The sequence below is a fragment of the Schistocerca nitens genome, chromosome 4 (assembly GCF_023898315.1).
Source record: "Schistocerca nitens isolate TAMUIC-IGC-003100 chromosome 4, iqSchNite1.1, whole genome shotgun sequence".
NCBI classification, from domain to species: domain Eukaryota; kingdom Metazoa; phylum Arthropoda; class Insecta; order Orthoptera; family Acrididae; genus Schistocerca; species Schistocerca nitens.
In genome coordinates, this window is record NC_064617.1 from 863087713 (window position 1) to 863101628 (window position 13916).

The window sequence follows — 13916 nt, forward strand, 5'->3', positions numbered from 1 at the left end:
ATATGCAAATTATTAGCTTTTCAGAGCATTCACACAAGGTTCGCGCCGGTGGCGACACCTAAAACGTGGCGACATGAGGAAAGTTTCCAGCCGATTTCTCATACGCAAACAGCAGTTGACCGGCGTTGCCTGATGAAACGTTGTTGTGATGCCTCGTGTAAGAAGGAGAAATGCGTATCATCACGTTTCCGACTTTGATAAAGGTCAGATTGTAGCTTATAGCGATTGCGGTTTATCGTATCGCGACATTGGTGCTCGCGTTGGTCGAGATCCAATGACTCTTAGCAGAATATGGAATCGGTGGGTTCAGGACGGTAATACGGAAGGCTGTGCTGGATCCCAACGGCCTCGCATCACTAGCAGTCGAGATGACAGACATCTTATTCGCATAGCTGTAGCGGATCGTGCAGCCACGTCTCGGTCCCTGAGTCAACAGATGGGGACATTTGCAAAACAACAACCATCTTCACGAACAGTTCGACAACGTTTGCAACAGCGTGGACTATCAGCTCGGAGACCATGGCTGCGGTTACCCTTGACGCTGCATCACAGACAGGAGCGCCTGCGGTGGTGTACTCAACGACGAACCTGGGTGCACGAATGGCAAAACGTCATTTTTTCGGATTATTCCAGGTTCTGTTTACGGCATCATTATGGTCGCATCCGTGTTTGGCGACATCGCGGTGAACGCACATTGGAAGCGTGTATTCGTCATCGCCATACTGGCGTATCACCCGGCGTGATGGTATGGGGTGCCATTGGTTACTCGTCTCGGTCTCCTCTTGTTCGCATTGGCGGCAATTTGAACAGTGGACGTTACATTTCAGATGTGTTACAACCCGTGGCTCTACCCTTCATTCGATCCGTGCGAAACCCTACATATCAGCAGGATAATGCACGACCGCATGTTGCAGGTCCTGTACGGGCCTTTCTGGATACAGAAATATTCGACTGCTGCCCTGGCCAGCACATTCTCCAGATCTCTCACCAATTGAAAATGTCTGGTCAATGGTGGCCGAGCAACTGGCTCGTCACAATACGCCAGTCACTACTCTTGATGAACTGTGGTATCGTGTTGAAGCTGCGTGGGCAACTGTAGCTGTACACACCATGCAAGCTCTGTTTGACTCAATGCCCAGGCGTATCAAGGCCGTTATTACGGCCAGAGGTCGTTGTTCCGGGTACTGATTTCTCAGGATCTATGAACCCAAATTGCGTGAAAATGTAATCACATGTCAGTTCTATTATAATATATTTGCCCAATCAATACCCGTTTATCGTCTGCATTTCTTCTTGGTGTAGCAATTTTAATTGCCAGGACCGTATTAAGCGGGTGGCACCGTTTCCTAGGCATCTTTACGTGCTCACTGTGCGGTCACAACTGAAGAGAGCGACTCGACACGATCGACCGGAATACTAGAGACACTAACCAACACATATGTGCAAAGCAGTTGTTTAAATTTCATGATCGATCGGAACTTACCTTTCGAATAGCCCTCGTATGCGCTAAACAAGGATAGAATTAGTGGTATGTGTTACGCACCTTAACAATACGCGACCAACTTGAGGTCACGACACTATAGAAAACTTGACGGGAGAATAAACACACTAGTCGGATCCCAGATGTAACCAGAACGCGGAAACAGTATGGTTCAAATGGCTCTGAGCACTATAGGACTTAACACCTGAGGTCATCAGTTCCATAGACTTAGAACTACATAAACCTAACTAACCTAAGGACATCACATACATCCATGCCCGAGGCAGGATTCGAACCTGTGACCGTAGCAGCCGCGTGGTTCCGGACTGAAGCGCCTAGACCGCTCGGCCACCGCGGCCGGCGGAAACAGTAATAAGCGCAATAATTCTCACTTGTTTCTGGAGAACCCGGCAGAAGAAAGCCACCTCGCCATAGCTTACCTGTAAAGACCACCTGAAGATAACACCGTGGCCACAGGTTGCCGGAGTGAAGAAGAACTGACAAGACTCCCGTAATAGTCCGCCACAGTGTCACCGACTCATTGCGGGCTCCGCAAGGCTTCGCGCCAGATAATTCCAGAAAACCACGTAGCAACACCTTGACCTGTTCCTCAGCACGCTGACAGGCACACCTGCCTCTAGCAATCGCAATGCGGCCCACGCTATTACCGCAGTGACGGCAACACCGAACGCACCACAGCCGACTGCTCCAGTCCCTGCCACCACGCTCTGCATCAGCGAGCACGCGCTCAAGTAGCCTCCAGCTCTCTGCACAAGAAACCCTCTGACTGGAAGCGTCGAGAGAGCAATCGAGTTAACCGAGGTGGTAGAAGACGATTTACTACAAGCTAACCACAGACGGCTCAAAAACAATCATCAACTTGAAGCGGTCATGGCAGACCAACAGGAAGGAATTCCACTACTCCTGGCCCGAGTCAAAAGACAGGATTCCCGTTCCTGTCATAGGGGACCAGACATGCCATGTAGAGACGTATCGGAGTTTCTCAAAACGTTTCCGAACAAAACAAAAATTTTCCATTGGTATACTGAAAGTAAACACATTATAGAAACCAGGAAAACTGAAACACCTAACGAATACGCTGGACAGATTTATCATCAAAATTATGACACTGCAAGAAACCCGGTCTACAGATGAAAATAATTTCGATTCTGAGAATTAGGGGTTCTATAGACGAAAACTTGCAGTGTATATCAACACAGGACTGAAAACATTTGGCACAGGTTTTGCGGTTCATAAGCCCGTCTCAGATTCAATCACTGACTTTACATTACCTTCAGAAAGACTCTGAAGATGTCAATAAAATCAAGGAATAAGGCATAAACACTGATTAACGCACATGCGCCAAGAAATGACTACGAGAGAAAAGACGCACAGGTGATGACGCTGTCCTAAGAGACGGAACTTGGTCCAATGACCCACCAAGGAACTCTAAAACAGAATCTCAAAGAAAAATATTAACATCGTTAATACAAGCAAATGAAATATTAATTGGCTGAAAGAAACACAAAGGTCTGTAACAATAGAGATTTTTAGAAGGAGAAATTGAGCACAGAAAACAATTCAGAAGTAAAATAAAAAACAGGAAACTTGAATAAGTCTCAACGGAAGAAACAACAGGGAAAAAACAGACAAACGAAAGAAAGACAAAAATACAGTGAATTAATGAAGAAGTCTTGTTGTTGTTGTTGTTGTTGTTGTGGTCTTCAGTCCTGAGACTGGTTTGATGCAGCTCTCCATGCTACTCTATCCTGTGCAAGCTTCATCTCCCAGTACCTACTGCAACCTACATCCTTCTGAATCTGCTTAGTGTATTGATCTCTTGGTCTCCCTCTACGATTTTTACCCTCCACGCTGCCCTCCAATGCTAAATTCGTGATCCCTTGATGCCTCAAAACATGTCCTACCAACCGATCCCTTCTTCTAGTCAAGTTGTGCCACAAACTTCTCTTCTCCCCAATCCTATTCAATACCTCCTCATTAGTTACGTGATCTACCCACCTTATCTTTAGCATTCTTCTGTAGCACCACATTTCGAAAGCTTCTATTCTCTTCTTGTCCAAACTGGTTATCGTCCATGTTTCACTTCCATACATGGCTACACTCCATACAAATACTTTCAGAAACGACTTCCTGACACTTAAATCTATACTCGATGTTAACAAATTTCTCTTCTTCAGAAACGATTTCCTTGCCATTGCCAGTCTACATTTTATATCCTCTCTACTTCGACCATCATCAGTTATTTTACTCCCTAAATAGCAAAACTCCTTTACTACTTTAAGTGTCTCATTTCCTAATCTAATTCCCTCAGCATCACCCGATTCAATTTGACTACATTCCATTATCCTCGTTTTGCTTTTGTTGATATTCATCTTATATCCTCCTTTCAAGACACTGTCCATTCCGTTCAATTGCTCTTCCAAGTCCTGTGCTGTCTCTGACAGAATTACAATGTCATCGGCGAACCTCAAAGTTTTTACTTTTCTCCATGAATTTTAATACCTACTCCGAATTTTTCTTTTGTTTCCTTTACTGCTTGCTCAATATTCAGATTGAATAACATCGGGGAGAGGCTACAACCCTGTCTCACTCCTTTCCCAACCACTGCTTCCCTTTCATGCCCCTCGACTCTTATAACTGCCATCTGGTTTCTGTACAAATTGTAAATAGCCTTTCGCTCCCTGTATTTTACCCCTGCCACCTTCAGAATTTGAAAGAGAGTATTCCAGTTAACGTTGTCAAAAGCTTTCTCTAAGTCTACAAATGCTAGAAACGTACGTTTGCCTTTTCTTAATCTTTCTTCTAAGATAAGTCGTAAGGTTAGTATTGCCTCACGTGTTCCAACATTTCTACGGAATCCAAACTGATCTTCCCCGAGGTCCTGGGGAGAAAAAAAAAGAAGGAAAGGAAGTGAAGCTGTGATTGAGTCAAGATCACACTCTCTCCCAAAGAGGAATAATCGAGAATACATACGTATATAAACCTTTTTGTATTCCATGAGCTGCACTTCAAAATCTATAACCATTAAATAGATTTTTTACGTGACGGACAGGTCGGTTGATGTGTTGTGGACAGCATATGGCACTGGTGATAAGTGGGATATACGCCTGAATATCGGTCTCGCAAATAAATGCAGGTCATGGTGTTCAACAAGATGTCTCTATCAGATACGTATAAGGTGGAGCACCGAAAATACAATATTTTCATATGTATTGCATCAATATAATTTTCAAGTGGAAAACTTCGAGATTTTTCTATAAGGCTCTCGAGTTTTTGCGAATGTTCTCAAATGTTAACGGATGTTCTAACATATAACTTGGAAACGACACATGTCGCATTGATCTGCTCTCTGGCAAAATCGTTTCAAAAGATGAGTTTTGAAACACAGTAAAAACAGAGGAACAACTCATCGAGAAAGTAAATTCGCTGGAGAGAATTTATGTTAACAAAGGAAATTATGTAAGCGAACAATTTTAGGAACGAAAAACATAGTTCAACAAATAAATCAGTGAATACAGAACATGATGCCAAGGAAAGAAAAAAAAAATATTTCATCCATTGATACAATGGTGAACCAAGACGAAAGTGTAAACTTACCAAGAGAATTCCTAAATTCGCTCAGTATCGTCGGTATAACCTCGCACATATGCTTCTAAACAACATAGAGGCGGAAACACTAACCGGGAAAGAGCAATACCACGATTCCAGTCATTTCAACTAACGTACCACGTAGCTTTTAAAGGCTTCTATTTCTGATAATATTAGCGTGGAGTATGACTATCAATAAAGCACAAGGGCAAACATCCCAATGCTGTGAAGTGAATTTAAAAGAATATTATTTATCACACGGACAGCTCTACGTACCCTCTTCGCTCGTTGGGCAACGGCAAAACTTATTCCTTATGTTCGCGAAAGCATAGCACCAGATGTAGTTCATAAGCATACACTTCGAATAAGTTTGATGATGTACGAATGAGATAATTAATTAATTTTTTTTCAATTCAGAAACAGTTGGAGTAAAAGATCAAGCGAAGCAGGTCCTTTTCAGCTAGTCACAGTTTCCGGCATCGTCATGTGGTAATCCATCCACGATCTCCCGGCAGAATGCCTCTCGCCACTGTCAAGTGGTACTTGACAGCCGTGTGGCTGCAGGCCTCATCCTCTTGCAACCGTAATACCGACTGTGACGTCACTGGTGCTCAGTGCATCGCCATACAAGGCAATGGTTTTTTCTTGTGTCTGCCGCGCTCGCTGCTTTAGCCTGGTGATGGCCGGGTTTCACTTTCACGCAGCTGCAAACATCGCGGATGTTATCACATACTTAGGATATCTATAGCTTCCTTGATTACACTGTCACAAAATAAATCATTGAGTTATAGCTGTGAAACTAAGAAATCTTATCTGTGCTTGTCCCAGATTCATTTCACTTTTTATATATAAAGTCATCGACTGTGGGAATTTCTCGGAATTTTGTTGCAGTTGCTCAAGCATACGTTGTTTTTGTAACATAGGAAATAGTCACTTTCTCCAGGAATTTGGATCATACTGTTAACATCGCGGGCAGTTTTTGTACACAACAGAAGAGGAAAAGAAAGAATATTACGATTTAAAGTCCTGCCTACGACGGTGTCACTAGGGACCGGACAATAAGCTTGGTTCAGTGAAAGGTGTGAAAGAAAATAGGGTGGCATTTACTCTAAGTGATTTAGCGACACAGTGGAAAATTATATCAGGATAGTCGATCGGGGGATCTGAAGCAACGTAATCCCGAATGCGCGTCCCTGTTTTATCCTCAGGGCCACCTCGTTCGGTATTTCTGTGAAGGCAGATTTAACGTGGCCGTCTCCGACGCGCCGTCGCTAGTGTATTGAGTTGCGTTGACAATATGGCTTCTGTTGCCGGTTGCTTTGACAGATGGAAGAGAAACTGGGTCGCAGCACAAAGTGTTCGCTTAAACGTCCTGCTTTCTGCTGTCGGCAGTGAAACGCCGCCTACGGCTGACGCAATACCGGTCAGACGCGGGCAATAGAGCGAGAGAAGCGTTCACTGAAATGTAGGCCACCCACCACGCATGAGTGTCCGGCGATGTGCAGTATTCACAGTGCGCACGGCGTAAGCACCGCTCGAAGACGTGCAGCGAAATTACGCAGCGAATAGCATACGATAGAAAAGACTCAAAGTTGCACATATGCTATGCAGTAGTGTCTCATGCATTTATTTATTGCTATCACCACCCATGTGGATCATGTCGCGGCAGAACGTGCACCTCATACAGACATCGAATTGCTCCTCCGTGTCCCATGTCTCGCTGGAAAATCGAGCATTTAGATGAAATAGAAGCAGGTGCTGATCCAGGGTTCTGATCTGGTAGGGGGTTACGGGTTGTTACCGTCTCCCTGTCCCCTCCAAACCCTAGTTTTCATCATCTCCGCATTGAAAATGCTAAACATGAACAGGATACTAACATTAGCAGAATTTATAAAATGTTTTAACATAATCATAATAATAATTATAATAATTTATTTACACAATGTCCTAGTGCATTACCTTAGAATAACTTCCAAGAAATTCCAGTACACTGGAATAATCATTTGAACAGCATTCGTTCAAAAACTCCACAAGTACATCTGGCGTGCTGTTGATTCAAAAGCTATAGTAGCAACAAACTCATACAATTTTGACGTCATACTCAGCATAATATAAAACCGAACTGTGCACGCATCATAATTAGTATATTACGTCTTCACAGTCGCAGTGTTAAGTATTTGCAAACTATGGCATACAATGGTCTAAACTGAGGTTCTTTGTTGTCGCTTAGCCTACATTAAGGGAAGAAAGTATTTCTACTGTACTTCTCTTAGTGGAAGGTCTTTTCCTATTTGTCTTGCCAAAAGGAGTAGTATACCTCTATTTACATAAACATGTACGCAAATGGAACAGGCAGTAATCTTAATTCGGGGACACTGGGGAGTACCCCCTGCCACGTACTTCACATTAGTTTATAGGGCATAGATGTAGATATACAAAACTGAGGTAAATTTCAGTTTAGTCAGTGTCCTCCATCCTTGCGCCTCTGTCAACATCTCCAAACACTCCATATCCCTCCCCAATGTAATTTCGCTCGCTTGCTCTCCCAGACCATGAAGTCATCCATGAAATCTACCCTTCCTTCTAACCATAACCTACCCAACCCTCCCCAGATAAAGCCTCCAACCCACTCTTTCCTTGTTCAGTTGGTACCTAACACCTACATCTGACCCATGAGGCCGTGAGGGATTAGCAGAGCGGTCTCAGGCGCTGCAGTCATGGACTGTGCGGCTGGTCCCGGCGGAGGTTCGAGACCTCCCTCTGGCATGGGTGTGTGTTTGTCCTTAGGATAATTTAGGTTAAGTTGTGTGTACGATTAGGGACTGATGACCTTAGTAGTTAAGTCCCATAAGATTTCACAAACATTTGAACATTTTTCACCCTCTAGTTCCTCCCCACATAACCATCCCACATCTTCCATACATATATTGCTGTACCACATGTTTTATGGTATGTGGCGCCGATTAAATCATAACCTGGCTTTTGTCTAATTGTCATACTCAGCATAGCGTGCAAAATTTTAGAAAGTATCACCCTCAACAGATTAGCCATGAATTGCTGGAATCAATTCCCTTTGGATAAGCCGGCTTGCGACCAAACAGAAGTTGCTCACTCCGTGTTCTCTCTTTAACTACTTACATTGAAGGCGGGCTTCAAGACCAACTGAATCATTTGTTAATTTTTAGATTGAAGACACTGTATGGAGATTGGAAACAAGAGCTAATACTGATTAGCTTCTCATGGCTGGGGTTCACAGTCATGTAGGCGTTTCTAAACGACGACATATTCGCCGTTGACTGAGGCGCGTCTTAATGTTTGACGTCTGTTGAAGCAAAATCTTTTGCAGTACCACTTTATAGTGATCTTAAGGCTGAAATTTCAGTTGTGAAATAAATTATTTCTACAGTCAACGGCAAATATGATGTCCTTAAACAAAAGGATTAACACGTAACTTCCTTCATATTATTCCCCGTCGTGTGATTGCAAGACTGCTAGAAAATATGCCTTGCAATAGAAGATTCCAAGTGACTGTTTGTACTAAATCGAGCAAGCAAATAAAGTTTAATAATGATCTTCCTTAAGACTCTGTTTTAGGTCCTCTGTTCTTTGCCATTTATATTGCTAGTATGCCTTCAACAACATCTCTAAAATTTGGATACGCTGATGTTTGGGCACTAGCGACAGAACATAAGGAAAGCGGAGGATGTTCTAATAAATAACTTGGCTGAAACGGGTAACTTTTTGTGTAAATGGAGGCTCCAGTCCATTCAATTTAAGACAGTGGTTTCGTGCAAACTTGGAACTTAAAATTCTTTTCAGCAATGTCACCTTAAATCGCAGCATAAAACTACAAGAAACATTAAGCTAACAGTGGTGCCTCATAATCAGAGCTGCAAAATAATATGATACATAAGGTATGTGGCACCACATGGGGCTCTTCGGCATCTGCTTTACGAGTAATAGCTTTAGCTCTGGTTTTTGCAGTAGCAAAATACTGCTGCCCCATCTGGGTTATCAGCACCTGTACCGAGAAAATAGATATCGAACTAAACCACACGGTGCTAATGATTTAGGCCACGGATGAGAGTTCTCCCACGGTCTGGCTACCAGTCCTAAGTTAAATACCTCCACAACAACGAATACTTCTTAGAGAATTTAGAAAAAAATCAAAACAAACAAGAACTTTCTTTTCATTCGTTTTCTGATAATATAAAAATCAAACGATTTCACTCCATAAATGCTTAGAAAATAAGAACTTTGATATTGAGCAATACTGCAATAGGCTGGGAAAGTACTGTAACTGCGGATCTGAAGAAATTTCGATGTACCGCTGAAAAGAAAGACTTGCTTTGACCTCGTAAGATATTCCAACGTAATTCTAAAACGAATTAGAACCAACCACGAAAAACGTGCTACTCGTTGTATAAATGAAATCTGAACACTCGTCCGACGTACGACAGACAGCAGAATGATAGACAGTCCAGCATATAGTGCAAACATCTCCACTGTGAGCCTACACGGGACAATTTGAAGACTTTCTGAGTAAGACTGATTGTTCCGTTAACTACATTTGTAACCTAGATGTCTCTTTATGGATTTACTCTTTGCTTATGTTCATTAGTGTGATATTCTTCTCCACATAGCCTTCTGTCAAATACTTCCCACGTTCAAGACCATGGGCTCATCTACGAAATCTACGCTTCCTTCCAACCTTAACCCATTCTACCCGTATCACCCCAAACGAAGGCTCGAACACGACCTTTCGCTTGCCCAGCTGGGATCCCACTCATCTCCTAACACTTATATCCTGCCCATCAGTTGCATCCCATACAGTCATTCCACACCCTTCTCCATATAACTTCATTACGTCTCACACCCAAGACGATGGACGCATTCCTGAACTCTAGTCTTCGTTATTATCATGACCTAGCATACCGATCCCATGCCAAACCAACACCCCTTGCTCAGCTGGCATTGCTCTCCTAACATGAACATCCCGACCCACCAGCTCCGTCTCGTCTAGTCATCTCACAACCTTCTCGATATAATCTCCTCTACAATACTTCGCACACCTCAGACCATGAACTCATCCATGAAATCTACCCTTCGATCCAACCTTGACCCATTCTTCTCATCTCGCCCAAATGAAGGCTCGAACCCACCATTTCCGTGCTTAGCTGGAATCCCACTCATCTCCTAACACTTATATCCTGACCATTAGTTCCATACCATACAGTCATTCCACACCATTCTCCGTATAACTTCATTACGTCTCACACCCACGACTATGAGCGCATTCCTGAACTCTAGTCTTTGTTATTACCATGACCTATCCTGCCCATTCCGTGCCAAACAAACACCCCTTGCTCAGCTGGTATTGGCCTCCTGACATAAACATCCCGATCCACCAGCTGCATCTGATATAATCATCTTAAAACCTTCTCAATTTAACCTCTTCTCCAATACTGTCCACGCCCCAGATCAAGAAATCATCCAAGATACCTACCCTTCGTTCCAACCTTGACCCATTCTTCCCATCTCATCCCCAACAAGGCTCGAACTCACCATTTTCTTGCCCGGCTGCGATCCCACGCGTCTCGTAACATCCTACTTACAATTTCCATCCTACACAGTCGTCCCACATCCTTCTTTACATAACATCCTCTGCGGTCACGCCCCAGTCACTACCCACAGTTGCAAGGAGCCGCCGTCAGCAGCGCAGCTCCAGGTGCTGACCCACGTACACTTTCTCGTTGTGTTTCAGGCTTGTTCGTGGGCCCGCTGATCAAGATGTACTCGTACCGCAAGGTGGCGCTCGTGGGCTGCGTGCTGAGCGCCGTGGGGCTCATCCTGACCGCGCCCGCCAACAGCATGGCGCACATCCTCGCCACCTACTCCATCGTGGGAGGTAAGCCCTAATCGTCAAGTACCCGCTAACTCCTGCTCACTCTGAAAACAAAGGTGAAGCAAAGCTGCATGAGACAATTAACTGTTATACGCTGCCTGACAAAAAAATTGAGAATTCAGAATGGGAGGGCGAAACGAAATGACACTTCATGGGTTCAGAGGGTACGTGACGTCATTTCAGTGGTTACAAAGTGGAGTCGATTTTACAAACAGAACTTTACAGCATGAGCCCACTTATCAGTAAGAAGCTGCACCCTCACTGGCGTGGATGCGTGCGCCGATTTAGTTGAGAATGGCGTCATAAAGCAGTTCCAACTTCTTCTGAGGCAAGTCAGCCCACAACTGTCGTAAATGGAGCATGATATCGTGGATACTGGCAATGGGACGGATTTGGCGTCTGAGCTGGTCGTACACCCTTTGTATTGGGGACATATCTGGGGATCTTGCTAGAAATGGAAGTACCTCAACATCACGCAGGCACTTCTCAGAGACACGTGCCATGTGACAGTTTTCTCTATATGAAAAAATGACCTGACGAACCGTGAGCAGCAGTCTGTGGCCTTTTGCTGGTGTCACTGTGATGTATGGGAAGGTGTCGTTGAGTGACTGTAGGAGGGTACCAGATGACTTGGACAAAATTTTTAGTTGGTGTGATGAATAGAAGTTGCTTTAAACGTAGAAAAATGTAAATTAATGCAGATGAGTGAGAAAAACAACCCGGTAATGTTCCAACACAGCATTGGTAGTGTCCTATCTTGAGACAGTCACTTTGTTTAAATATCTGGGTGTAACGCTGCAAAGCGATATCAAATGGAATGATCACATAAGGGCAGTAGTGGGGAAAACGATTGATCGACTTTGGTTTACTGGGATAATTTTAGGAAAGCGTAGCTCACCTGTAAAGGGGATAAATTCGTGAGTACTGCTCGAGTGTTTGAGATCCCCAGCAGGTCGGGTTAAATAAAGATGTCGGAACAGTTCAGAGGCGAGCCACTAGATTTGTTACCGGTAGGTTGCGGTCTTTCAAATAAAAATGTGAAATGTTGTGTGGTGTGTGGTGGCCCTCAACTACGTACTCTCAGACTCAGAGTTGAAATATTAAAAGTTTTGGCTGGTTTCGTTGTGTAGGGGCTGGGATGTGTAGTTGCTGCATTACCGGCCAAATACTGCTGAGTCTATAGTGTGGCCACGCGCAAACCGCTCCACACTCTCCAAGTCTCTCCTTGCGACTGTCGCGTCCAGCACCTCCCCTGTCCAGTGCGACTGTCCCTCGTGCCGCACTCTCCCATTCACTTCGGTAGTCGCCTCACTTAGTAACGAGCGCTGTGATTGGCGATAGCGCTTCTGTCGTATCTCCAAGCCAACGCACACTCACAAACATTTTGATACACTTTCGAAATACTGGATTTACATTTAAATAACTTGAAATTAAATAAACATTCCTACAGCTGGACCATAAACACGCTCTAACACACATTATGAAATCCATAAACAAATTAAATATACATATATCAAAGGAATAGCAAGCAAAAGTAGGCCAGTAGCCTAACGTCTATGCGCTTTCTACGTAAAACACAGTAAATATTTGACCAAGTTTTTCATGAATAGTATATATCGGATATAAACAAAGACATAAACGAATAAATACATTTATAAGCATGCACGTACTGTTTTTCGTGTAACTGTGGAGTACTTATGGCCTGATGCGATCGATAGTAATCGGCCACTTTGACCTCCAATAACTCATGTACTATTGAAGTTACATGCCTGTAATTCATACCAGTTTAGGCTTAAACCAATAGCTTTCTAAAGACGGACATCGGATGAAGCGTTTAGATTTTGAAAATTCGTTGCTGGGTGTTACTTGAATAATTTACTGTCAGATAGTAAACTTTAAACTAATAAAGACATTGAAAATCTGATTACACCATCAGAATCGTCGTACGAATAATAGTAATGTACATATATTTCTTTCTGAGATATCATTGAGGTATCGTAATTCATCTGGCTACTATTAATTTCTATAGGAACTGTGAAATGTCGGGGAATTCACATCTCCTTCATCGACACAAAGCACCGTTCTTGTCACAGCGTCAACATGGAATTCCCAGCCACATGACTGGCCTCGACCACTCTTGCTTCAGTCAACGTCCGGTACCACGTGGTCGGCCTGCCGAGCGGCCCACGCCCGCCGAGCGGCCCGTGCGACCATTCCAACTCCGAACTTAGAATATTTCCAGGGAACTCCGAACTTAGAATATTTCCAGGGCGCCACAATTCGCCGGTTACCTCACAAGGTACGCTCAACCGAGTGCTACGGAGATGCTTCGCGAATTCAGGACGTTTTTTTCGCAAAAAACTGTTGAGAAAACTTAGAGAACCTACATTTGAAGCTGACTGCAGAACGAGTCTACTGCCGATAACGTATATTTCGTGTAAGGACCACGAAGATAAGATACGAAAAATTAAGGTTCGTGTGGAGACATGTGGACCATGTAGGCAGTCGTGCTTCCCTCGGTCTATTTGTAAGTGGAACAGGAAATCAAAGACGAGCAGTGGTACACGATACCCTTGACCATGCACCGTACAGTGGCTTGCGGAGTATGTATGTGGATGGAGAAGTAGAAGTAGACCAGCATTGTCCTGTTGAAAAATAGCTTCATGATAGTGTCGCATGGCAGCTAACACATAAGGACGCAGGATGCGTGTGATGTACCATTGTGCCATCAGGGCTGCCTCAATCACTACCGGCTGTGAGCTGAAATCATACCCGATAGCCTACCACTCGTCAGCAGTTCATCTGGACATGGGACCTCTTCAAACGTAGTCGTTCGCGTTGTGGTGTTAACGGCCACCTACGTATGCGACGACAATTCACTAGCCCGGCTGCAGCTAGTCTTTGGCCAATGGTGTGGGATGA

General features: G+C 43.9%; 1 protein-coding gene across 1 annotated transcript in view; it reads left to right on the plus strand.

Annotated features, from left to right (window-relative positions):
* Positions 1-13916, plus strand: part of LOC126251893 (uncharacterized) — a 586892-nt gene that overhangs the window by 473124 nt on the left and 99852 nt on the right. The window contains exon 4 of the mRNA XM_049952604.1: positions 10854-10997. Within this exon, the coding sequence (XP_049808561.1) occupies positions 10854-10997 (144 nt within the window). The remainder of the gene's footprint in view (positions 1-10853; positions 10998-13916) is intronic.